This window comes from Salarias fasciatus, chromosome 12, assembly GCF_902148845.1.
Source record: "Salarias fasciatus chromosome 12, fSalaFa1.1, whole genome shotgun sequence".
Taxonomy (NCBI): domain Eukaryota; kingdom Metazoa; phylum Chordata; class Actinopteri; order Blenniiformes; family Blenniidae; genus Salarias; species Salarias fasciatus.
Genome location: NC_043756.1, coordinates 30,707,825 through 30,733,010, shown reverse-complemented (window position 1 = coordinate 30,733,010; position 25,186 = coordinate 30,707,825). Strand labels below are relative to the sequence as shown.

The following is a 25,186-nucleotide window of genomic DNA, read 5'->3' as shown; positions in this document are numbered from 1 at the left end:
AATAATAACATTAATAATAATAAATACAATTACCAACATCAAAATATTAAATAGTTGCATAGTTTGTATCCAACAGCACTATACTATACATGAGCTGCATCACTATGGAATTATATTATTCTGCCATTGCCTTACATTTGAATCAATATGAGCATTTCCATTTCAGGAGTTAACATAAAATCTACTTTTAATTTAATTATATTGAAGATGATGAATAAACACTGATGCAAAGCTACATTATTATTATTATTAATGTTATTATTAGTGAGATTCATCAATAGGGAGAAGGACAGACTCACTGCATAGCCACAGCAAAATACTCGGCGAAAGTCACACGTCGTCTTTACAGCTTTTATAATTCCTCTGTTGTTTTCTTCTCGGTCTGACTGTGTAATGACAGTGAAATATAAAAGCATGAGAAACATATTCAGGACCTAAGTAGAGGTTAACCCTTTACAGGACCCCCTTACAGTTTGTAATCGTGAGTGTTTGAAGATAATCTCAGTGGACGTTACAGAAGCAGTTCATTATGTTTTGAAGATAAATCTGGGTCCTGACTGGGAAAGGAGATATTCTGGTGAAGCAAAGTGGGCAAATACTGGAGTTCAGCTACAAGGATGATGGGAATAATGAGCACATCCATCCATCATCCATCCATCATCCATCCATCCATCCATCCATCATCCATCCATCCATCCATCCATCCCCATCCATCATCCATCCATCATCCATCAATCCATCCATCCATCATCCATCCATCCATCCACCATCCATCATCCATCATCCATCCCCATCCATCATCCATCCCCATCCATCATCCATCCATCATCCATCCATCCAGCCATCATCCATCCATCCATCCATCATCCATCCATCATCCATCCCCATCCATCATCCATCATCCATCATCCATCCATCCATCCATCATCCATCCATCATCCATCCATCCATCCATCCATCATCCATCCATCCATCCATCCATCCATCCATCATCCATCATCCATCCATCATCCATCCATCATCCATCCCCATCCATCATCCATCCATCCAGCCATCATCCATCCATCCATCCATCCATCATCCATCCATCGTCCATCATCCATCCCCATCCATCATCCATCCCCATCCATCATCCATCCATCCATCATCCATCCCCATCCATCATCCATCCATCCATCCATCCATCATCCATCATCATCCATCCATCCATCCATCCATCCATCCATCCATCCATCCATCCATCATCCATCCATCCATCATCGATCCATCATCCATCCCCATCCATCCATCCATCCATCCATCCATCCATCCATCCATCCATCCATCAGCCATCCATCCTCCATCCATCCATCAGCCATCCATCCTCCATCCATCCATCCTGTTCATAGTGATAGTTACAGATATTTCATGCTGTATTTCAGTGTTTGTTTCTGTGTTAGAAGAAAACAGGAAGAGCTGCAGCAGATTTAGTCTCAGAGCCTGAACGCTGAAGGAGAACCGCCAGACGTCTCATGAGGTCTGGATCAGAACCGGATCCTGAACCATCCAGCAGAGAGCGGGTCCGCACAGGAAACACTCGTTTACTCAAACATGTTGATTATCCTCCTGTTGACTGGTCTGTAAAGCGAGATGACTGTATTTTGGTTGCGTTGTCAGTTCCAGCTGTGGACACACTGATGTGCTGCGCTGCAGCACTCCCACTGGACCTGTGGGTTCAACCTGAGGTCCGTGAGCCAAACGTGGCCCCCCTGAGGGTCGTTTAGACTGCAGGGGGTTAAATGTCTGTTCTGGTGAGAACCCAGCTCTGTGTAAACGTCCTCCGAGCTGTCGTTCTGTCTCCGTCCCGGTGGGCCGGGACAGGCGTCTCTCCCGCTGCAGGCTGCTCTCCGCCCCGGTCCTGAGGAGAGAGAGTGTTTTGGTTGGTGGCAGACCAGGACCATGTGGTCCCGCGGCGGCCAATGCCCTGCCGGCCTGCGTCAGATCAGCTGCAGCAGCAGCAGCAGCAGCAGCAGCCTCTGCAGAACGGAGCCCCGAAAGAGAGCGAGCAGCGGAGGATGCTGAGGGGGAGGGAGGCTGCCGGCCGGGGGGACCGACCGGAGCGCCGGCGCCGCTGATCCACTGCCTCAACATGCAGGAAGCTGCACAGCGTGTCAGTGAACGCACCGCCACGTCAGGGGGACTTGTTGTGGCTCAAGGATAGTGAAGGTGGAAAGGAGCATCCTGACAAGTCCTTCCCCGCTTCCAGAGGATGACAACCTGATCCCCATCCAGCCGGGACACTCACACACACACACACGCCGGGAGGTCAGTAAAGCGCAAAGTCATCCGCCTCCCAGCAGCTCACACTTACTTCACATCTGCTGTTTGCAAAATGACACGAGCAGCGCTGCCGCTGATAGGCTGCTGTGTGTGTGTGTGTGTGTGTGTGTGGGGACCTGTCAGGGATCCAGGATCAGATGTTGTCCACAGCTCAGCAGATGCTGCAGGGCAGCCGCTCCAAGATGGAGCTGATCCGGCTGCAGATCCTCAAAGCGGCCCAGGCTGGCAGCAGCAGCGGCGCCGAGGACGGGAACCAGAACGGCTCCAGTCCACGAGGTCAGGGTCCCGGGGCAAGTCACTGCCGAGCCGTCCGACCCGCCGCGGCGGTGGTCCTCAGTGTGGCCCAAACCAGATCATATTGATTAGATTCATTCTGAGAGGAAGCTGAAGTCATGTATTCCCCTCTGGTCTGCAGCAGGTTTCTGCAGCTTTTATCACTTTCATGACTTCAAACCAAATCCAACTTTACCAGAGCAGCCAGACATGTTTCACTTTTTAAATGAGGCTAACGTGGTTTCTAAAGATTCTTACATATTAACGATACACACTCTAATGCTCATGTTGCATTTATGAAGTTTCATTTACGATTCAGGAAGACAAGAGTTTTACTTTCAGCTGTTTTTGTTCCTGATTGTAATGGCTTCATAGGTGGTAATGGTTTCATTACACGTGGTTTTGTGAAAGCTGAGTGAGCCACTACGGAAAGGCCACAGGCCCCATGTGGCTCCAGAGCCGCAGGTTGACACCCCCGGTCTATAATGAACGTCAGCAAACTTGTCTGTTTTTTCTGTTTTCTGATCTTTCTGTCGTGATTTTTAAAAAGTTCTGTTGTGCACAGCCTTTTTAAATTCATTCATTTATAACCTTATTTAGTTCTGCAGCCTTCATTACTAAAACAGCTGCTTAATTCAGTAAAAGCGTTGGAAATGCGTTTTAGCAGTCAGCTTGATATGTTGATGGTATAAGTCTTTTTAAATGTTTGATCTTTTGAATGGCTGTTGATCCAGAGAGGTTGAGGTCCTGGCTCCTGATGAGCGAGCCTCCCTTCACGTCTTGACTTGAGAACAGCAGAAGTCCTCTGACAGACTGAGAAGGTCTTCATGTGAAAGCATGTGAGACCTGGACGCTGTGCTTCCTGGCAGAAGAGCATGAGAGGCTGGTAACCTGAAGCCTGGGTTCCTCTGCTTCCCCTCCGCCTCTCCTCGCCTCCTTTCTGACTATTGATTCCATCATGACGACGTGATCTGGAGGAAGCTGAGGTCTTTAAATGCAACGTTAAAATACAAATACACCATTCAAGTCAAGGCACTTCCACAGAAACAAAACTAAAAGTTCCACGTGAGGAAGTCGAGGGACGGAGGAAAGGAAAAACTCTCTGAACAGGAAGAAGCCTGCAGGACCAGACTGAAAAAACCAGACTCAGACTCAGATGTTCTGCAGAACCAGACAGGTTATAACAGCGGTCTGATTCCTGCAGCGCTGCTGCCACATGTGCCTCTTTGGCTTCCTGAAGTTTTCAGTAAACGGCACACAAATAAAAATTTCAGATTATTTCTATCTTATTTACAAACCAGGGTGATTTTCAAAATGATTTTTTTTACCTTTGGGATTAAATAAGTCTTAATTAAAAAGGCACGGTTACTAAAATGGGAAAATGAGAAAAATGGCTAAACTAACTAGAATTTCTAAAAGAGGGAAAAAAGCTTAGAAATGAAAGAAATTCAAACAAAACTGCTCATAAAATAGATAAATATCTTTCATTTCTGTGGCCACAAGACTTTATATCTTCCCCCTGTAAACAGTGTTTTATTTTCATTTCAACCTTTCGGTACTTAGTCACCATTAATTCCTGTACACAATATTATTAGAAAATACTTATCCTGTCTGATTTTGATATTCACCTGTGTCTCACAGTGCTTAAAGGAATTTCCCTCTGAGATTCATTTTGAAATGTCAAAATTCCATGTTTACGTGGGACTTTCTAATAAAGCCTAATTCCGCTCAAAAATGACCATGTAAAACGCCTGAAAACTTTATTCAGAATTAGGTTTAAATCCGGACAGACCAGCGGGTTTATTCTCCTTCGGAAGTGGAATTCTATGCTAATCAGGCGAATTCCTTCCTGTCGTTCTGCGCATGCTCCGTCGTGATGACGTAATTTTCCAAGATGGCGGCCCACGGTCCGCGTTTCGACTCGTATGGAGACGATTTATTTAACGGCAGTTTTAGAAGAAATTGATATAATGAAACGAACAGATCGACGGGCGCTTAATATTGCGGACATTTTAAAAACTGCAGCGTCAAAGTTAATCGAGAAAGAAAGACGAGAAAAACGCTGTTTACTTCCTGGAGACGTCACGACGTCACGGCCGCCCCGTCCAATCAGAATGCTGCACATACCCCGGAGTGAGAGAGGATTTAATCCGTTTTTTCCATGTAAACACCAAGATCATGAATAATTCAGAATTACTTAATTCAGAAAAAACCAATTCTGATGAAAAACACCCTGTAACCACACTCGATTTGTGAAAAATGATGTAAAAGGACAAAATTGCTAAAATCCGATACAAAAAGATCTGAAAATGTAATGAAATGTTTACCCCTCAGTGTTTCCATTAAAACGTGGAGCGACACACTGCCTGCTGTGCTGCGTTCATCGGAGCGGCCAGGTGGTCACTGGGGTCACTGAGGTCACGGCCAGGTCTTCGTGGAGGCACTGAGCTCAGTGACCAGACCGACTCCCCCGGTGGTCTGAACCCTGCTGCTGATGCCCTCAGGAAGTCCTCCGCCCTGCGGCCGCCCTGTGGACGCCCGAGTGGCCCGGCTGCAGGACTACATGCAGAGGGAGAGGGACGCCCTGCTGCTGGCCAGAGACGTGAGGAAGCAGCTGGAGGGGATCTCCTCGCTGGACCACAAGGCTCTCGCTGAGGTGGGAACATGCAAACGCCACACAGAACGCCCAGACGACTCCCGCTGCCAGGCCAGAGAGCTCGACGTCTGCTTATCCCTGAACATTCTCTGACTCCATATTTACCCTTTTTATGTTCACCTTTTTCAGATTCTGTGTCCGTGTCTGTGTCTCTCTGTCTCTGTGTCTCTGTCTGTCCCTCTGTCTCCGTGTGTCCCAGGCTCAGTGTCGGGAGCAGGAGTCCTCTCAGAGACTGGACCTGCTGAGACGGTCTCTGGAGAAATGCCTGGAGGAGAAGAAGCAGGACCCTGCAGCAGAGACCGCCCCTGCAGGAGGACCGAGGTCCCCCCGTCCAGCGGGTCCGCTGTTCGCGTCCCCGTCCAGGCTGTCCATCAGACCTGCGTCTTTAACGGGTATCTGGACAGAGGAGGACGTCCCCACAGTGGAGAGAGAAACCATCAGTCAGATTAAATCTTCTATGACGCCGACGGTCCACAGTGTCTCTGAGGACAGACGGGAGGAGACCCAGACCCCCCTGCTGTCCTCCCGCTGGCCTCCGGCAGTGAATAATCTGAAGTGTAATCTGGAGGTTTAGCCTGCGGGTGACGTAACGTGGGAACTGCTCCAGACTCTGAGAGCTGCAGAGACACGAGGACGAGCGGGACGCTTCGTCCACGTCCCTCCCTCAGACCGTCCAGAGCTCATCTGAGACAGCTGACTCTAACCAGCTGATCAATCAAACCCCTCCAAACACTGAGCGTCCTCGTTTAAAGATGATTCTCTCTTTTTTAATACATATTCAACATTCAATCAGATCTGAACTCTTTTTTTTTTACAGGATTGTGGGAGAATGTCAAAGAAATATTTATTGATTCATCTGAATGTGGCATTAAAGGGTTAGGGTTGAATTAATGATAATCTTTACTCATATTCTCAGAAAATAAAAGCCTGGTGTGGTTTCGTTGGTCTTTATTCCCCTCAAATGATTTATTTATAGAAGTAAATATTGAATCTTAAGGTCTTAACTCTGATATACTGAAGATATAAAATGTTTGATTAAATAAAAGGTTAAAATCTGTAACATGACTTAGGCTTTTTGGGTGTTTTTAGAGATTTATACAGAAAATAGAAGCTTTTCCTGTTTTTCAGAGATGCTCAGAGTTTGGAGGGTTTTGACTGAAGCTGATGCTGGAGGGGTGAAAGCTGTGGCTCCTCCTCCTGACGGGTGAATGTGTCTCCGGGTTCTCAGGGAAACTGCAGGTGCAGCTCCTGGGATGTGAGGATCTGCTGCAGCCGGTGAGGGACCCGAACCGGGACGGCGCTCTGCAGACGCCCGCCGCCCGTAAGTCTCCCGACAGCCGAGCCTCGTCCCGCGCTTCCAACAGGACAGACAAATCACGAACATTTGATCAAAAACACTTCGAGTTCAGAAACCTGAAAAAACTAAAATACAAAGGAAGCAAAGAGCACAGAATACACACAGTGACCCTCAGGCTGTGACAGGGTGAACATCAGGCTGGGACAGGGTGACCCTTGCTGACCTTGAGCTGTCTCTCAGAGGTCGGCGCCGTGCTGCGGCTGGACGGACGGCCGGTGGGTCGGACCAGCTGGGAGGAACCCGGACGGCTGAGCTGGGATCAGATCTTCGTCCTGCAGCTGGAGCGGGTGAGTTTCTATGTTGGACCTGCAGACTGACCCCAGACCAGCCAGTGAGGAAACCGTCCTGCTGACGTCTGGAAGCAGTGATCACTGTAACTTCCTGAAACGTGAGTCGAATTGTCAGTAAAAGTGTGGAAACAAACGAGTCCAGCAAATAACACCAAAATATCTGGGTCAGCATTTTTTAATTCATCCACTCTGAAGGAGGAATCCAGAACTCCATCATGTCTGCCTCAGCACCAGCAGCGCCACCTGCTGGGAGGCGGGACTTCCTGTCAGGAAGCCTCCAGAGAACGACGGGTTTGATTCTGAGGGTCGAATCTGCCTGAATCCAAACTGGAGCAAACATACTGGACTGTACGTCATTTAGCAGAGGTCAAACCTGAGCCCAGAGGTCAAACCGGAGCCCAGAGGTCAAACCGGAGCCCAGAGGTCAAACCGGAGCCCAGAGGTCAAACCGGAGCCAAGGTTGTGTTTGAGGCTGTTGAAGTCGCTGTGTTCTTCAGGTTGTTGATGTTTTTCAGGCTGTTGTTGAGGTTCTTCAGGTTGTTCTTCAGGTTGTTGATGTTCCTGTGGTTCTTCTGGTCTCCTCTTCTCTTCTCCTCCTGCTGCTGATGGAATATCAGCCGGAATTCAGTGACTGATCTAAAGTTGTTCCTCTACCTTCCTGCTGTAAAGAACCACTGAAACGTGCCTCACGGTAGCAGTTCCTGGATTTGGACACGAGGTGGCGCCATAACACCGCATGAGAGCCTCCAGGCCGCTCAGTGTTGATCAAATCAAGTCTCTCAGGGGAGAAACTGCAGCTGGATTCTCATCTTTCCTTCGCTCTGATCTTTCTGAAGCAGCTTCATTTTGACTCATTCAGCCCGAAACAGTGAAAAGAAAAAAATAATGAGCATTTATTTACTTCTTTTATAGTTTTGTGGTTTTGTATCTTGATTCCTTCATCCTGACTGTTGATCTGTCTTTATTGACGGACCAATAAAATTGGACTGAAGGAAAGGTTCCTCCTCTGAGGTGTGGAGCGTTTTCCAGGTGACGGAGTTACACAAACAAACACAGCTGGGGTAAATATCAGTCCAGCGGTTTGCATCCAGCCGTGCAGCGCTGGGAACAACGTGAAACGCTGTGATAAACACTGAAACACTGACCGGGCTGGAGCGCTGGAGCTGCAGGTTGTGTCTTCCGGCGCCGCAGCCTCGGGTCACGCCGGCGCTCCTCACCGTCTCCTCTCTGGTTTCACGCTGTCCGCAGTCTCGGGAGCTGGAGGTGGACGTCTTCTGGAGCCAGCCCAGGGAAATGTGTGCCGTCAGGTTCCTGCGGCTGGAGGACATGATGGACGACGCCGGCTTCAACGTGGCGTTAAGTCTGGAGCCTCAAGGCCTCCTGTTCGCTCAGGTACCCACAGATCAGAACACATCCGGCCGGCCGCCGGGGGCTTCTGCCACCGAGGATAAAAACACCCAAACTGACAGCGGTCCTCAAACACTGAGGGATCATTACCCAAGAAAGTCAAAATGTGAGACGCAAACTGTGAAGTGAGTTCACATGATGAGCAGGAGGAGAGTCTGGAGCTCTTCAGGAGTTCTTTAGAAGACTGATCGGGTTCCTTCAGTCCTTTTAGGCGCCTTTAGGTCTCTAGTTCTTTCAAGTTTATCCAGTTACTCCAACAAAATAGTCTTGAAAGTGTTAAGCCAACAAGAAATTAGAAAATTAAGTGGGATTTCTCAATAAATGATCAAAAGGTATATTTTAAATCATTAACATTTTAAACAAAAGCAGCATCAAATCAAACATTTTCAACCCAACGCACGCTTGCAGCGTTAATTTTTTAGTAAAATTTGAACTTAAATACCATCAAATCTAAAGAACCATCAGCGTTTTTATCAAACCAGTAACCAGAAGAAGACTTCACACTTCCACGACAAACTCAGCAGGGGGCCGGAATGTCCGAGGCGCTCCTGAATGCACCACACGGAGCAGCACGAGGCGCTCACCAGCTGTTCGTCCGGGTTCTGAAGGAAGGGTTCGGCTCATAGATATCTTATAGAACACTGGATACCTCGTCTCCGCTGCTGGCCAATGAAGTCGGACGTCTGCAGAGGTCGGCCATCTTTGTGCGGGAATCTGGCTCGCTCATCACATCGTGTTGATGAGACATGAACTGCTTAACAAGCTACAACTTGCTCAAATTTTTTACCGATTTTCAAACGGTTTGGTTTGTAATAAACATCAAATCTCTGTTAATGACATGACAGATGTTTGATGAGCATGGCATGCCGTAAATATATATAATAAATATATATCATATCCTAAATATTCATAATATTCTTCATATTAGGCTCCATGTTCACATCCTTACAACTGAGATATATTTATAGCACTTACGAATAATTTAGACAAGCCACACATGTCCATATTTTTAGTTTTGGTGAAAATATTTTAAGACGTGGCAGTGCTGCAGTGGAGGCTGAAGATGAACAATTTACCCACCTGAAACTTCAGAAATACTTAAATCTCATTAACCTCATTATATTGAATGTATTATATTATTTTTCATTAATATATAACATTAAACAGTAACCTTCCACATTATTAAATCTATTGTGAATGTATAATGTCCCCCCATAGATTATTTAAACATGAAATAGTGCACCAGAAAACACGTTGTTTAAAAAAAATATTTAATTAGGCATTGTAAAAATTTATAAAAGGAGCTCAGAAAGTCTCAAGTGAAATAATGGAATTACAGTCACAATATAATTAGGTAAATGAATAAAAGGCAACTGAGTGAATCTCTTGATCAATCAATTTTTATATAACTCAGAGTCACGACAGCAATTACCTTATAGTGCTTTAAGATGTTCCATGAAAAAAATTCAGTGAAATAAGAGTGTAAAAGTCTGCACAGATCACCAACCTTACATTGCGTTCTCCAGAAACTCTGACAACTTTCCCGTACAAATATAGCCGACCTCTGCGGACGTCGTGGAATCTGCCATGAGGCATCTAGTGTTCTATAAGACATCTATGGTTCGGCTGAGAGGAACAGGTGCGCCTGGCACACCGGGCCGGGCGGGAACATCAGCCAGATGATTGGTTCCACCTGGTCTCTCCTCATTAAGGGGAAAAGGAGGCGGAGCCAGCGGGCAGGTGGCTCTGGTCCTGACCCTGAGGAACTCCTGCTTCTGCTGCTTTTCAGAGAGAAGCTGGTTTTCTGTCAGTCTTTGTCTGTCAGGATTCGAATTTCACCCAGGAAAAGGCGTTCTCTTGTTCCGTTTGCAGCTTCGATTCATCGACACAGTGATCGAACGACAGCCGAGGCTGAGACGGCAGAGATGCATCTTCACTAAAGAGAGAGGTGCGCACACACACACACACACACACACACACACACACACACACTGAGCTGGAGGTGTGTGGGCCCTGACTCTGCTTCTGTGTGTGTGTGTGTGTGTGTGTGTGTGTGTGTGTGTGTGTGTGTAGGAAAGAACTTCCTGCGGGCGGCCCAGATGAACATGAACTTGGCCACCTGGGGTCACCTGATGATGAGCATCGTCCCTCGCTACAGCTCCTTCAGCGGCTTCGGCTCGTCCCTGTCCACGCCCCTGGACCTGCTGACGGACACACACTCCTCGGACACACACTCCACGGACAGGGAGACCGCCGCCCCGCCGCCCAGGTTGGGATGCGGCGGCGCCGTGTCGTCACCGCGGCGACGACCTGACTCCGTCTGGTGTGTTTTCACAGAGGCGCTCCAGCAGTCAGCATCGACACCACGGAGGACGAGCGTCCGGACGGCGGCGCCACACACACCGCCGCCCCTCAGTCTGCAGCGCCGGGAGAACCGGTGAGGACCCCCGCCTCTCCGGATCCAGAACCGCAGGAGGAACCGGACGCTTCAGCGGATCCTCCGGAGAATCCCAGTTTAACGGTGGAATGTTTCTGTTGTTTACAGTCATCCGTCAAAAACACAGAGGGGAGTGGAGATCAACCTGCGCCTGCTGTGAAGTACACACACACACACACACACACACACACACACACACACACACACACACACACACACACACACACACACACACACACACACACACACACACACACACACACACACAGAGCTGGAGCTTCGTCCTCAGCCTGGTTCTTCTCCCCAGGATGCAGATGGAGGATTTTAAATACATTTCGGTTCTGGGCCGAGGACACTTTGGGAAGGTAAGTGCTGGACGACGATTCCCCGTCGTGTCTGGTCCGGACGTCTTCAGCTGGCCGTCCGTCTCGTCTCGTCTCGTCTCCAGGTGCTGCTGGTGGAGTTCAAGAAGACGGGACGGCTGTACGCCATCAAGGCGCTGAAGAAAACAGAAATCGTCTCACGGGATGAAGTGGACAGGTGTGTGTGGGGACGGACGGCACCGAGAGACGCTTCACAGGGACGAGACACGTGTCTCAACCTACAGCAGTGAAATCAGAGAACGGTCCAGTTCGAGCCGAACAGCCCAGACGTCAGCTTTAGTGATAGCTGAATCTGTGTGGACTGGACTGGACCGGTGCAGTCCAGGGGTCCTGCTCAGACTGGAACCCGGACCCTGTTCTTTGTGGCGCAGCCTGATGAGCGAGAAGAGGATCTTCGAGATGATCAACGCGTCCAGACACCCCTTCCTGGTCCAGCTGCACGGCTGCTTCCAGACCGCCGACCACCTCTGCTTCGTCATGGAGTACCTGCCGGGCGGAGACCTGATGATCCACATCCACAACAGCGTCTTCTCCGAGGCCCAGACCAGGTGCGTGGTCCACAGAGCCCAGGGGGGAGCCCGGGGCGGGGCGGGGGGGGGGGCGGGGCGGGGCAGGGGGCGGGGTCAGTGCAGTTATCTGGAACTCGAGACGTTCTGCTGTTCCGTTCAGGTTCTATTCGGCGTGCGTCCTGCTGGGTCTGGAGTTCCTGCATCTGAATAAAATCATCTACCGGTGAGTCCTGGTGGACGTGTCCACACACACACACACACACACACACACACACTCTGGAAGGCCGTTCTTCTCCCTGCAGAGACCTGAAGCTGGACAACCTGCTGATGGACGCAGACGGCTTCGTGAAGATCACCGACTTCGGACTCTGTAAAGAAGGTGAGGTGGATCCAGACTCCGTCTTTTCTTCTGGAATCGCTGCGTCTCGGGTTCTGCCGCTTCACGCCGCGGTTCTCCGTCTCCTGGTTTCAGGGATGGGCCACGGGGATCGCACCTCCACTTTCTGCGGGACTCCCGAGTTCCTCGCCCCCGAAGTGCTGACGGACGACAACTACACCCGGGCGGTGGACTGGTGGGGGCTGGGCGTGCTCATCTACGAGATGCTGGTTGGAGAGGTTCTCCACGTTCCTCTGGTTCTCTGGAAGCTCTGGACACGCTGCGACCCAGGTGGCTGATGGGTGATGTGTCTGTCCTCTGTCCTCCGGCCCGGGCAGTCTCCGTTCCCCGGCGAGGACGAGGAGGAGGTGTTTGACAGCATCGTGAACGACGACGTCCAGTACCCGCCGTCCCTCCCGCCCGACGCCGTCGGCATCCTCCAGAAGGTGACCGCTCCTCCGTCTGCCGTTCACTCTGGACGGAGTGAGACGGAGTGAGACGGAGTGCTCTGTCCCCGCAGCTGCTGAAGAAGAACCCGGCCAAGAGGCTCGGCGCCGGAGAGCGGGACGCCGGCGAGGTGAAGGGAGACGGATTCTTCCAGGTGAGTGTCCGGTCGGTCGGCCGCAGAGGAGAACCCGACCGGGCCGAGCAGGTCAGTTCAGAACGCCGCGCTCGCCACTCGAACCGGGGAAAGAGGAAACTTGGTTTGATGTTGAGATCGGAGTCATTTTCCATCACGACTGTTTGGTTCTGTGGAAACAGTTTTCCCCCCCTGAGGGGAAATCGGTGGCGTGCGGCCCCTGACCCGCCGTGTCTGACGCCCCTGTTTCAGAGCATCGACTGGGAGGCGCTGCTGGCCAGGAAGGCGACGCCGCCGTTCCTCCCCGCCATCCGAGACTCCACCGACGTCAGCAACTTCGACGGCGAGTTCACGCGGCTGCAGCCCGTCCTGTCGCCACCGGCCACGCCCTCCGGCCTGTCCGCCCAGCAGCAGGACGCCTTCGCAGACTTCGACTTCTGCGCCCTGTATGGGTGAGCGGCGAGTCAGACGAGGGGTCAGAGGTCGCAGGGAGAAGCCTTTCCCATCAGCCCACAGCCGCGGTGGAGCTGCACGGAGCAGGAAACTCTTGTTTTAATGACAGTTAGCTTTCACCAAGTGTCCTGATTCGCTCCTTTTTTATTTTTTTTAGAATACGTTAAGAAAAACCTGGTTTTGTAGGTTTTGCAGAGTGGAGGTGAAGTTCAGAGCAGCGTAAACGTCCTCCAGCGTCTCATCTCTCATCCGCTGGTTCTGTCCCGTGATGAGACGTTACATAACCTCAGAGTCGGTCATAATCTCCAGCGCTCCTTCTGGGCCGCAGCGTTCAGGATAACAAGGTCCTTTATCAGTCAGACGCTGCAATCTCCGCCCCGCTTCGGCGAACGCGCCGCTGATCGAGATTAGAACGGCGCTGGGCTGAGCTGGCGAGCGGGGAAGATGTCCCGGGCCAACAGGCTCCTTCCTGTTCTACTTCCTGTTCCTCCACGGCGGCTCGGTGGGGGGTTGTGGTTCGCTGTGACGCTGACGGACTCGTCCGGTCCTGCCGCTTTGTGGCCTTTGCTTCGCTTCCTTTGCGGCGTTTCGAGTCTCCCTCTGGTTTTCTATGCATCGCTGTGACGGTCTCCGCTCGCTGCCTCCACGGCGCCGTTCTCCGTCGTACGAGCAGCCCTGCGATCGCCAGCAGTCCAACAGAAGCCATAGATCTCCTCCTGCAGCCACGACGCTCGCCGTCTTCTGGGGTCAAAGGTTAAAGGGTGGCTTTGCCTCCATTGGCAGTTTTTACAGTATTCAAATTGAATAATAAAATAAAGAAGTCAGTCTGGCGACCGCAGATCCACGACCGACCTCGGCTGCTCTTATCCTGGAGACTTTTATTGTTTTAAATGCTTCTCGGTGTAAAACTGTTAGATTATCGGCTGAAATGTCCTCTTCCTCTGCTGGCCGGCGGTCCCCGGCTGCCGGTGTGTGTGTGTGTGTGTGTGTGTCTGTATGTGTGTATACTCTACAAGAACAAGCATATCATTTGTATTTTAACGTGTCTTTGTCCTCAATAAATACGAACAGAACAGTGAGAGAATCGTTGGCTCTGGTTCTTTTACTGAAGGATTCAGGACGACCTGCACAGTGTGTGTGTGTGTGTTGTGTGTGTGTGTGTGTGTGTGGGCGCAACGGGTCACACGGTGCTGGCGGTGTGCCTCTGGTACACCCGCTCCCACGCCACCGTCCTGCACAGGCAGAAGAAGTCCCACAGGTTGCAGAGGAGGCCGCGGTCGAAGGGGTTGTCGTCCTCGCCGCCGCCGCGGTTCTTCAGGTAGGAGATGCGGTGGCGGGACATGAACTCCCAGGTGGTGCAGTTGATGGAGACCAGGTAGAGGTGGGAGGCCAGCAGCAGCGCCACCACCAGGGAGAACACCGCCACCACGGCCAGCGCCGCCAGCAGGACGCCGTTCGCCCGCAGCCACGGCTCCCACGCTGCCCCGGCGGAGAAGCCCGACCTGCAGCAGACACGGCATGAGGCGGTCCGGGTCTGAGACACCACACACACACACACACACACACACACTCGTACGTACAGGGCGATGTGCAGGGCCCAGAGCAGAGCCAGCAGCTGCACCAGCAGGTAGACCACGAACCAGCGGTGGTTCCGCTCGCCGACGCAGTTCTCCAGCCAGGGGCAGTGGTGGTCGAAGCGCCGCACGCAGCGGCGGCACGTCCGGCAGTGCCTCGCCCTCATCGGCTGCTGCATCCAGCGAGAAAACACTCTCACTCGCAGAACACCCACACACACTCACAATCCTTCACAGGTCGCTTGGTGGACTAAACTGGAGGCTATTCAGGGCCGGTTTTGGCCCACGGGCCTTATGTTTGAGCCTATTGTTTCAGTCCTTTATTATGACTGAGGCTTCAGCTGCAGCTCTCAAAGGAAGACTGAGAAAAAACTAAACTATTACAGCAAAAATCACAACTATATCTCAAATAAATTACTGGTACATAAAGTTACAAAAAATAAATATAACTTCACCGCAGATTCTAGTTTTCTTTAAATGCTAAACGGAGTTTATCCGTCATGTTTCTGTACTTTGTGGCTTCAGATGAACTTTATTTAATGGGAATGAATTTTGGATGTGAAGTTTGCAGAACTCTGGTTTAGACTGCACTCTCTCTCTCTCTCTCTCTCTCTCTCTCTCTCTCTCTCTCTCTCTCTCTCTCTCTCTCTCTCTCTCTCTCTCTCTCTCTCTCTCTCTCTCTCACACACACACACACACACACACACACACACACACACACACACACACACACACACACACACACACACACACACACTACCTGCAGCAGACAGAATCCACAGCGCCTCATCTGAGGAGACGGACTCTCTGACACCAGGGCCTCCGATTCCTCATCCAGAGCCTGAACACAACACAGAGAGCGTCTCTCTCTCTCTCTCACTCTCACTCACTCACTCACTCACTCACTCTCACTGGGCCGGCAGCTGTTCCTCACCTTCACGCTGTCTGTGAGGACGAAGCCCGGGTCCATTAAGGACACGGTGAAGTAGAAGAGGACAGACAGCAGGACCAGCAGGACGAAGAGGGACGGCAGCAGCAGCTCCCCTCGCTCCTCACACCTCCGGATGTCTGCACATACACACACATCAGAGCAGATCTAACCATGTCCCCGCGGTGCGACCCCTGGTCCGAGTCCTCCTCTGGAGGGTTTGTGTCGGGATCCATCAAGTGAAGCTCAAAGTAGTGAAAACAGGTAAAATTCTTCAGCAGCTGCAGAGGGGCAGTACGGAGTCACAGCTCCCTCCTGATTAATTCCTCATCAGAAATAAACAATGTAACATTTTATTGACATATAGACAAACAGGTTTGTTGATCTGTTCATGTTTTAGTTACATGATGAAATCAGTGGGTTGTTGTTTTCCCAGACTTCACAATATATCTAAACTGTTTGTCCCCCCTAAAATTTGTTTTTAGAGTGGAAATGTGGACACATTGATTTATTAAAAAAAGAAAAGAAAAATGTGGAAAAACTAAAAGGAAACACGGTGTTGAGATGAACAGAGTAACCCCAACTAAACTCACTGACTTACTACATACTTAGCCTAACTCTAACTCTAACCTGATGCAACCTGATGAAACCTACTGGAACATAAACTCACCGAACCCAAAGTATTTCCGCTTCACGCCAGCAGAGGGCGCTGCCAGCAGCTAACGGGCTACTGCCGGGATGTCCCAGCGAGACTTACCGGTGTTGTGCAGGAACAGGATGAGTGTGATGACCCAGGTCAGCAGAGTGTGAGCGGCCCGAACCAGGAAGCCCGAGCGAAACACGCTCTGGCCCATTTTAGCCGCCGGAGCGGCGTTAGCTCCCCTGTGGACGGAGTGTTAGCTCCGCTGCTAGCAGGCTAACAGTGTTAGCGCCGCTGCTAACAGGCTAACAGTGTTAGCGCCGCTGCTAACAGGCTCCTCCTGCGTTATCACTTCGTACACAAACATCATTAAAGGCATGAAGAGTTTCCATGTTGAAAAAGAAAAAAAAAACTAACGCCGAATGTACAGAAATGAAGTAAAAAGGCAGAAACCGGTTTGGAATGTGTTAAATCGACTCCATGTTGTTTGTTTTCGTACGGTGGCCCGGTCAGGACAAACCGCGCGAAATGAAGCCAGAAAAGCGAAATCACTTCAAGACAACAAAAAATAGACTTTCCTCGGCCTTAAAATTTTTATATGACTCATGTACAAAATATTAAATCATACAGATTTTTTTAAATAACTGGTACTCGAACACCAACATTAAAAAAAATATATACAAACAAGTGTATTTAAAATATATTTTAAATTAAAAAATAATGTCTGGGGTACCTCGTAAAATAACATTTTTTTCTCTTGTACTGTCCCCCTTGAAGACCGCACTGAACAGCCAAACGTATTTTAAAGTTTGGATTGGATTTAAAATCTAGTTTCTCTTCTATTATTTTCTTCATAGCTGTCTCGGCACTGAGGAAACATTTGTTTTGTTTGACAATAAAAAAAAAATTAAAACGAAAAAAAGCAGTGAGTCACATGATAACATAGAAATAGACTCATTAAACAGTGTAGGGCAAAGAAGTAATATCTTCTCATCAGTGTTCCATACTGTATCAGGCTTGCCTGACCTCATGCAACCCTGTTACACAAACTACCAGTGTAAAACAAATGTTCCTTTTTTCTTAATTTACTGAAGTAAGTTGGTCCTCTTGGTTACAGCGTCTAAACATGTAGTTTCTATCCCTGAGAAAAAGGTTAACATGGGCATGAATTTGAGTTTTACTGTGACTGCACCAAATAGAGTGAATAACAAAATGTAAAAAAAAAATGTCTTTGATTCCTGAGCTGAAACAATCAAGCTTTTCATGGCTTTTATAACCTTATATGGATGAATACGTAACAGAGGAGTTATTTTTGAAGCTTAAATGACCCAGTAATGAAATGTGATTAGAACGGTCCTCCCCCCTTTGTAACTGGTGAAAACAGACAAACAAACCAGCGTGTGACCCAGAACCACTGACCTCGGAGTCACGCCGCGTTCTGTTAGCTTTGAGCCGCATTACTGATCAGATCCACTTGACCACTTCACCACAGCAAACAGAACGTGCTGTTAAGTAACAATAACAGCATGTTTTGTCCGTTTTATCGAGACTGGAATGTAGGTGAAGAACCTTTATTTCTGAGGTCGAAGAGCAACAATATTGAAGGAGTGGAAGCTTTCAGCACAGCAGGTCGATCAGCAGAGACCGATCACATTTTACAAAAATGCGTTAATGAAATTTAAATGAATTTTAAATGACAGCCGTCCTGTGGAGGTTGTCCTCTTTGCTTCCTGTCTGTCCGGCCGCCGGGAGGACAGGACGCCACGTGGAGCCGAGCTTTAACAGAAACCCGGTGGATTCTGAGCGTGGACAGAGTCACGTTGCGGAGCGTCCGTCGGGTTAATGTGAGTACGATCGAGTGCTGGACAGTGTCAGCTTACAGAGCAGACACACACTACCTGGACACACACACACACACACACACACACACACACGCAGCAGCTCCTTCACTACATGTGAGACAAAAACACTTCCAGTCAGAATTTAAGAGAATTGCATTTATTTGCAACGAGATGGTCCATTAAAACAACCGTTAGAGAGATTTCGTACAAAAGAAGTGAGTCCAGCGCGGACAGCAGGTCAAGGCCTTCTAGCAGTAATTAAAGTGCATGTTTTTATTCGTCTGTCCTCAGTGATAACAGGTTTCTGCTCTCGATTAAACAGGTTCTCTTTAAACCCAGCCGAACATTAAAGACACGGTAAAACACCTGAGAGATTAACACACACACACACACACACACACACACACACACACCAGCAGCTCCTGAGAATAAAGCCCAACCCTTCAGACCGCGTTCAGGCGAACGCCGCTCGCTACCGGAAGAGGAGCTGAACAATAAACAGGAGGGATGGAGATAAATACATTCATTCATTCATTCACTCGTTCACTCGTTAACGGCAGGAGGAAGTGAACAGGTGTGCAAAAGTCATTGTCCCTCGTCAGGAAGCGTCGCGCTTCTTAATGCTTCAGTAGTGCAGCTGGTGGCATCTCTCTCTCTCTCTCTCCCTCACACACACACTCACACGTTCATACACACTCAGTCACGTTTCTCCCAGTCAGAAAAGCTCTTTGGTCCTCGGGGACGTCCCGTCCCGTCCTGTCCCGTCCCTGGAGACAGAAATAGCAGCAGCGTCCGTCCTCCCCTTGTCCCTTCTCGTCTTTCCTCAGCTGACATTCACAGAATGCAAACCCCCCGACCCCCCCGACCCCGGGGGTCCCGGGTCCCGTGGCGGGCGGGGTCAGCGCGAGGTGACCCCCAGCTGGCTCTTCAGGTGCTCGTACACCACGTAGCTGATGCTGACGGCCGGGATGACCTTCAGGAAGTTGGGGGCGAGGCCCCGGTAGAGGCCGGCGGGGCCCTCGGTCTGCACGATGTGGCGCAGCAGCCCCGTCATGGTGGCCTGCTGCTGGCCGCCGTCCGTCACGGCTGTGGAGAGCAGAGAGCCAGACGTCAGCCGCCGCCGCCGGGCGCGCTCGGGAGCCGCGCACAGTGAAGAGGACTCACCCTGCGCCTGCATCCGGGTCCGGACCAGAGCCAGGGGGTAGCTGGCCAGCTGGCCGCAGGTGCTGGACGCCGTGCCGCAGGCCAGCAGCACCAGGACGCTGGGCTCGCCGCCGCCGTGGCGCTGCAGGTAGCCGTTCTTCAGGGTCTGGGAGAGGAACAGCGCATGAGCACGGCCGCAAGGTAGGTGTGTGTGTGTGTGTGTGTGTGTGTGTGTGGGTGTGTGTGAGCGGCCCACCTCGTACACGGCCAGGTCGATGCCGGCGTACGGGATGATGCCCAGCATGTTGGGCACGTAGCCTTTGTAGAACGCCGCCAGCCCCTCCCTCCGCAGGATCTGCTTGGCGCAGTCTGAGATGCCGGAGTACTGACCGGTCCGCCGCAGCGCCAGCCGCGTCTTCAGCACCTGGGGACGGACGGACGGACAGGGGGACGGCGTCACTTCCACCCGGCGGAGCCCTGAGCCCCGAGCTCCGGCGGCGGCGGCGGTGACGGACTCACCTCCATGGGGTAGATGGAGCTCTGAGCGATGACCCCGGCCAGAGAGCCGGCCACGAACCGCTCCAGGATGCACAGGGTCTCCTGGTCGCTGCCGATCATTCGCTTGATCTGGAGGGCGGAGCGACACACACCGTCACACACACTGTCTCTCACACACACACACACTGTCGCACACAGCGGGAGCGGCTCCGGGTACCTGCTCGTACGCCATGAACTTGAGTGCAGACTCGGGGGCGATCTTCAGCACGTTGACGCCGTTGCCGCGCCACAGCGAGCGGGCGCCGCCCTCCCGGATCATCTGCATCAGCCCGGTCATGATGCACATGTTGTTGGTTCGAGACCCGTAAACCTGGAGGGCGAGGCGGAGGAGACGTCACGCCGGGAATCGAACACGGCTATCACGTTCTATCCATAATGAGCCAAACGGCTCTGGAACGCCGCAGGGCTCCCGGCACGGCGCCGGGAGGAACGCCGCTCCCTAACCTACATCAGCGGCTGCGGCTCAGGGGTCAGAGGTCAGTTTATTGGACTCATTGCTGGAAAAACAAGCAAAGCAAACAGAGCCTAATCAGAAGGACCCCGAGGCGACACGGTTGGTCCAAACTCTGCTTTTCACATGAGCGATGACGTCAGCCGTGACACAGATCCCAGCGGCGCCGGGTGTGCCGGCGCTCCGCCGGCTGTGATTGGCCGGCGGCCGCCTGCCTTGCCCTGGTCTTTGGACTCTTACGGGTCGTTCTGTTAACCGTTAACCCGGCGACGTTAAATAACTCTGTTGAGTAAGCCGTGGCGAGTGACCGAGTGACGGTCTGGCGCAGCCGCCAAAGGTCACGACCTCCGCGAGGGGAGCCCAGCAACCTGTGAGGTTTCAGCAGCTTCTGTCTCACCTGCATCATGACTTTGAGGCGGTCCAGCGGCGCCGTGCAGGTCCTGGACACCGCTCCGGCGCCTCCGCCGGCCACCAGGTGTCTCCACCACATCCCCGTCTGCTTCTCCTCCACCGAGAAGTCGTCCGGCACCATCAGGTTCTCCCCCACGTCGAAGATCTGCAGCGGGACGGACGGAACCGTGAGACAGACAGCAGGACGGACGGAGTCCTGAAGGCCTTGAATGGACACATTTGACTCGTAACACTGGAAGGAGGGTTTTTCACATTAAAAGCATGAAGTTCTTCGCTGAGCTGCCGATTCGTGCCGACGGACTCGGCGGGGGAAACATCCTCCATGAAGGACCAGGGTTCTATTTCAGGGACGCGGGTTTCATCTGAGCACCGAGGCGTCTGGCCGACTCATTAGGCGAAGCGGCCCTGAAATAACCTGCAGATGACCAGAGACGTCCGCGTCCCGCTTACCGCGGTCTGGACCTGCTCCACTTTACGTAACACTGAGACGAACCAGCAAATCCTCCCGCCCTAATCCCCCTCAACCCCTCCACCCCCCAGGGCCCACTTCCTGCTCCTAATGGAGATTAATTGCTGACGTGCGTCTTGTTCCGTCACTACCCTGCGCTGGATCTGCTCTCGGCCCGACCTCTTTCCTGAACGCATCGATCGGGCTCAGCGTGGGAGGAAGCCTTATCGGAGGGGAGGCCGAGGAAACGGCGGCTCTGGGTCTGAAACCCACAACTTCAATAAACTCCGTCACGAAGCTCAAAATGTCAAATGTACTTCGACTCAAGACTGTTAAAAGAGCCAAAACTCCGAATCCCAATGAAACGTGTCTCAAATGGAAGTTCTGAAACATTTTAGAATGAAAATCGGCTCTGAAGGCCCCAGAAACCCCCCAGGACCCACCGTGGAGTGTTTCCAGTACAGGATGATCTCAGGAAGGCCGTCCGTCTTCTCCACCCGCCGCTCGTCGCTCCAGGCTTTACTGCTGATGGTTATCATCCCGTTCTTATCCATGCTGCAGAGAACAGAGAGACGGGTAAGATACCGAGCGCCCGGACTGACGCAACGTCCCAGAGAGACGAGACGAGGGCGAAGTTACCTCTGCAGCGCGCTGACGGCGTGCTCCGGGGAGATGTGGACCCCGAGGTCACGCAGGGACTGCATGAACTCTTTAGGGTCAACGCCGCCTGGAGGAGAGGAAGCAGGAATGGGTTAAAACTCAAACCAACGAGTAGAGCCAGTCTGCAGCCTGGTTAACTTCGCCCTCTCCTACTACTAATTACTTATCAATTTAAATTTTATCGTGTTTCATTTACTAATCAAACTTCTTTGTATATATTCTGCATGAAGCAATTTCAACCCGGCATTAATAAAGTGTAAAAGTAAAAAATGTTGGAAAAGCAGGATGAAACCGCTGGAATCAGGTCCAAACCGGCTGAAACCGGCTGTTTACCATCCTAAACTGTGACAGAAGTCAGTTTCAGATCCAGGCGTCGGCCTGGTTTTAGAGGTGAAACATGTTCTGTGACCCTCGTTACCTGCGTTCCTTCTGTCGAGACTCTTCACCACCAGTTTCAGGTCCTTCTCATAGTCCTGCAGATAGTGAACAAACTCCTCGAAGTCCAGATGCTCGCCGGAGCCGCTCTCGGTCCGCTTCGGAGACTTCTGCAAGAAAAAAGCAAAACACAAGGCTCAGGTTTCTTCATGGGTCCGAACGGAAAACGGCTGCAGCTTCAGGTCATCTGAAGAGGATTCGGTGACTTTTACGAGGTCTGAATAGAGTTTCAGGATGAATAAATCTGCAGGAGCTGTTATGTCAGTTTGATGGCCAGAGGACGGCTCTGCATGCCTTGTTAAGTAATGAACCAGGAACAGCATGTCTGAAATGTGGTCGGCTCTAAAGCCAGAAGAGCCAGAACACCGGCCGGACACCGGCGGCCAAAACGCCGGCGCTCCGACCTCCCTGGGATGAGCGCGTGACGTCCTTCCCTCCGGGACCGGACGGCTTTATGTTACAACACCCTGGTTTCTCTGACCTCGGCTCCAGCCTGACCCACCAACTGCTTTAATCCCGGCCACATTTAAACCTGCTGAGCTAAATGGGCGCAGGAATAAGGACCGTCCTGCCATCGGATACCTGACCTGCTGGCCCGAGCGCGTGACTGTCACTCTGAAATTCATGATGAACGAGATACGTCTTCACAGGAGAGCGCCTAGCCGATAACCTCAAAACTCCTCTGGCCTTTTTCCCTAAAGCTCAGGAAGACCAGAACTGGAAGTGAACAGAAGAGGACTGCACTTACACATGTACATGATCATATCCCAAAACCATCCATAAGTTCTAATCTAATATCTAAATATACTCCAACAAACTTCACCAGTTTTACAGAATCAACATGAATAGGAGATATTAATGTGCTTTCATCAGCAGAGGCCAGAATCCAGTTAAAATGGAGCAAATCGGTTACAGATGATGGAACTTTGAGGGTCGTGCAGGCAGTGGCAAGATGCACAAGACAGGATCACAGATCTGCACTGAAGCTCAATAAAATGAGGAAAATCTCATGCAAAACTGCAATTTGACCATTTAACTATTATAAAGAATAACTTCAAACTGCAGAAAATGAATCCTGAAGAAACTCATGGGGTGAAAGATCAATTTAATCCCAAAGGAAGAGTTTCCGGATCATTTTAATCCCGCAGGAGCGGTTTCTAGATTATTGTAATATAATTGTAATATTATTGTAATCTTCCAGAACAGTTCCGATGTCAGTTTAACCCCACAGGATCCGTTTCCAGATCATCTTAATCCCACAGGAGCAGTTTCGATATGATTCCAATCCCGCACGAACAGTTTCGATATCATTTTAATCAGAATAAGATTATGAAACGATTTTCCACGTGATTCGGCCCGGCCCACCGGCTTTTTACTGAAGTTTGCAAACCATGACAAAACACACAGGAAGTTATCTAAACTAATAAAACTTATGTTCCAGAGCAGCACTGTGTGATTTAAAACACAATACAAAGATCAAACTGGCGGTTTTAAGTGAGTTTCGCAGAAGGCGGTCTCATCTGAGGCCTAGTCGTGAGGCTTTCCCGGTCACGAAGCGCAGACTGAGTCACAGAGTCACCCGAAGCCGTTCAGACGGTTCAGAGTAAAGACAGAACTCAGCGAGAAGCACCGAGCCTCGAGTCGACAGTCGAGACATCATTCTCACCTCTCTCCACCGCTGGTAGGTCGAGAACTCCTGGGAAGGCAGAAACACGCTGACTTTGTTGAACAGAGACTTCAGCTCGGACGGAAGGCTGTCGGACTCGAAATATTCCACTTCCACCGGGTCCGAGTTGGACACCGGCACGTAAAGGCACAGACCCAGCATGTCCGCTTCAGGGGAATTAGAAGAAACTACAATAAATAATAAATAAATAGTGCGCTGGGATAACCCGCCGAGGGACGAGCGTGAGTGAGGAGCCGGTACGGAAATCACAGCTTAAAGAATGTGGGCAGGCCACGCCCCTTACAGGAACCCAGCCGCGTCATTGGCTGGAAGGTCCGTCCCGCCGAGACCGAGTGACGTATTTCTACTACTGAGGAAAAGACAGATGGAAGACGTCATTCTGCCACTGACCAATCAGAGAGAGACGACGTCATTTTACTACCGACCAATCACAAAGAGGAGCCATTGACGGCTGCCCTTAGTCCCGCCCCGTCCTCGTATGCGTAGCGGAGATCGCCCAATCACGCGCTTCCATCCATTCAAACACCGGTTTTTCAAGGCACGAGGCCGCTTGGCCTAAACACAAAGACACATCTGGAAAAAAAATTAGCATAAATCTGTAAACACACAGATATGGATCAGGAATTATTTTAATGTGATTGTTACCATTGTCTTTACTTTATAAGACAAAATGTAATCTAATTCCCTTTATAAATAATGTAATAATGTAATAAATTATAAATAAACACAACAAATCTGAAATACCATATAAATACCCTGCCACAAGAAAAATATCCATAAATAAGTGAATAAATAATAATAGTAATTTTAATGATAGTGATCAGAAGAATAAGAATAAGAATGTACGATGAATAATGAATAATAAATAATAATAAGTTATAGATACAGCGATCAACATCAATTTAAATGCCATACAGTTTTGCACACTATACACAAACTACTTTCGCAATAACATAACTGGAATAACTACACAGAAAAAGTATGGAGAATACTTACAGGCATCTACTGAATGCCCAACCATGTAGAAAAAAATTCATTTTACTTTATGTGAGCATTCTATTGTCAGAATTCATATTAACTTTTTAAATAATTGTTTTGAAGGTTGCCTTTTATTTCTATATTTTTTTTTTGCCAGTTTATTTGTGCCACGGCAACTCACTTAGCTGTACTGCCTAATGGCCAAAACTTTGTTTATTATTAAGCAAATAGACATATATCACATATACGTGACTGGACAGCAGCTGGATGAGGACTGAGTGTCTCTCACATGGACCACCACGAGGTGTGGCACTGGAACTCTCCTCCCTTCACCATCGCTCCAGTGTCTGTGCCACTCAGCGCTCATTCAGAACAGTGGAGTGATCTGTGAG

The 25,186-nt window shown here is 50.3% G+C and overlaps 3 protein-coding genes across 3 annotated transcripts; 1 reads left to right on the top strand and 2 right to left on the bottom strand.

Moving 5' to 3' along the window:
- The first annotated feature begins 2,441 nt into the window (after nt 1–2,441).
- LOC115398260 (serine/threonine-protein kinase N2-like) lies at nt 2,442–13,043 on the top strand. Its single transcript, XM_030104942.1, has 18 exons — nt 2,442–2,601; nt 5,097–5,248; nt 5,448–5,640; nt 6,477–6,569; nt 6,786–6,892; nt 8,144–8,287; nt 10,175–10,250; nt 10,376–10,571; nt 10,640–10,739; nt 11,003–11,104; nt 11,188–11,279; nt 11,494–11,670; nt 11,792–11,854; nt 11,934–12,010; nt 12,104–12,246; nt 12,346–12,453; nt 12,528–12,608; nt 12,840–13,043. Exons 1-18 carry the CDS (start codon nt 2,457–2,459, stop codon nt 13,041–13,043), a joined length of 2,253 nt encoding a protein of 750 aa, XP_029960802.1. The 5' UTR covers nt 2,442–2,456.
- An 838-nt stretch (nt 13,044–13,881) lies between these two features.
- Nucleotides 13,882–16,662, bottom strand: zdhhc12a (zDHHC palmitoyltransferase 12a). The gene is made up of 5 exons (XM_030104244.1): nt 16,300–16,662; nt 15,549–15,682; nt 15,375–15,455; nt 14,621–14,787; nt 13,882–14,542 (listed from the first exon to the last, which is right to left on the bottom strand). The coding sequence occupies exons 1-5, from the start codon at nt 16,394–16,396 to the stop codon at nt 14,221–14,223; spliced, it is 801 nt and encodes a 266-aa protein (XP_029960104.1). The 5' UTR covers nt 16,397–16,662; the 3' UTR covers nt 13,882–14,220.
- Nucleotides 16,663–18,921: 2,259 nt separating this feature from the next.
- On the bottom strand, nt 18,922–23,957 carry slc25a25a (solute carrier family 25 member 25a). The gene is made up of 10 exons (XM_030104243.1): nt 23,796–23,957; nt 22,113–22,239; nt 21,674–21,761; nt 21,478–21,589; nt 20,573–20,731; nt 19,882–20,034; nt 19,686–19,793; nt 19,423–19,590; nt 19,188–19,332; nt 18,922–19,109 (listed from the first exon to the last, which is right to left on the bottom strand). Exons 1-10 carry the CDS (start codon nt 23,955–23,957, stop codon nt 18,922–18,924), a joined length of 1,410 nt encoding a protein of 469 aa, XP_029960103.1.
- Nucleotides 23,958–25,186: the final 1,229 nt, after the last annotated feature.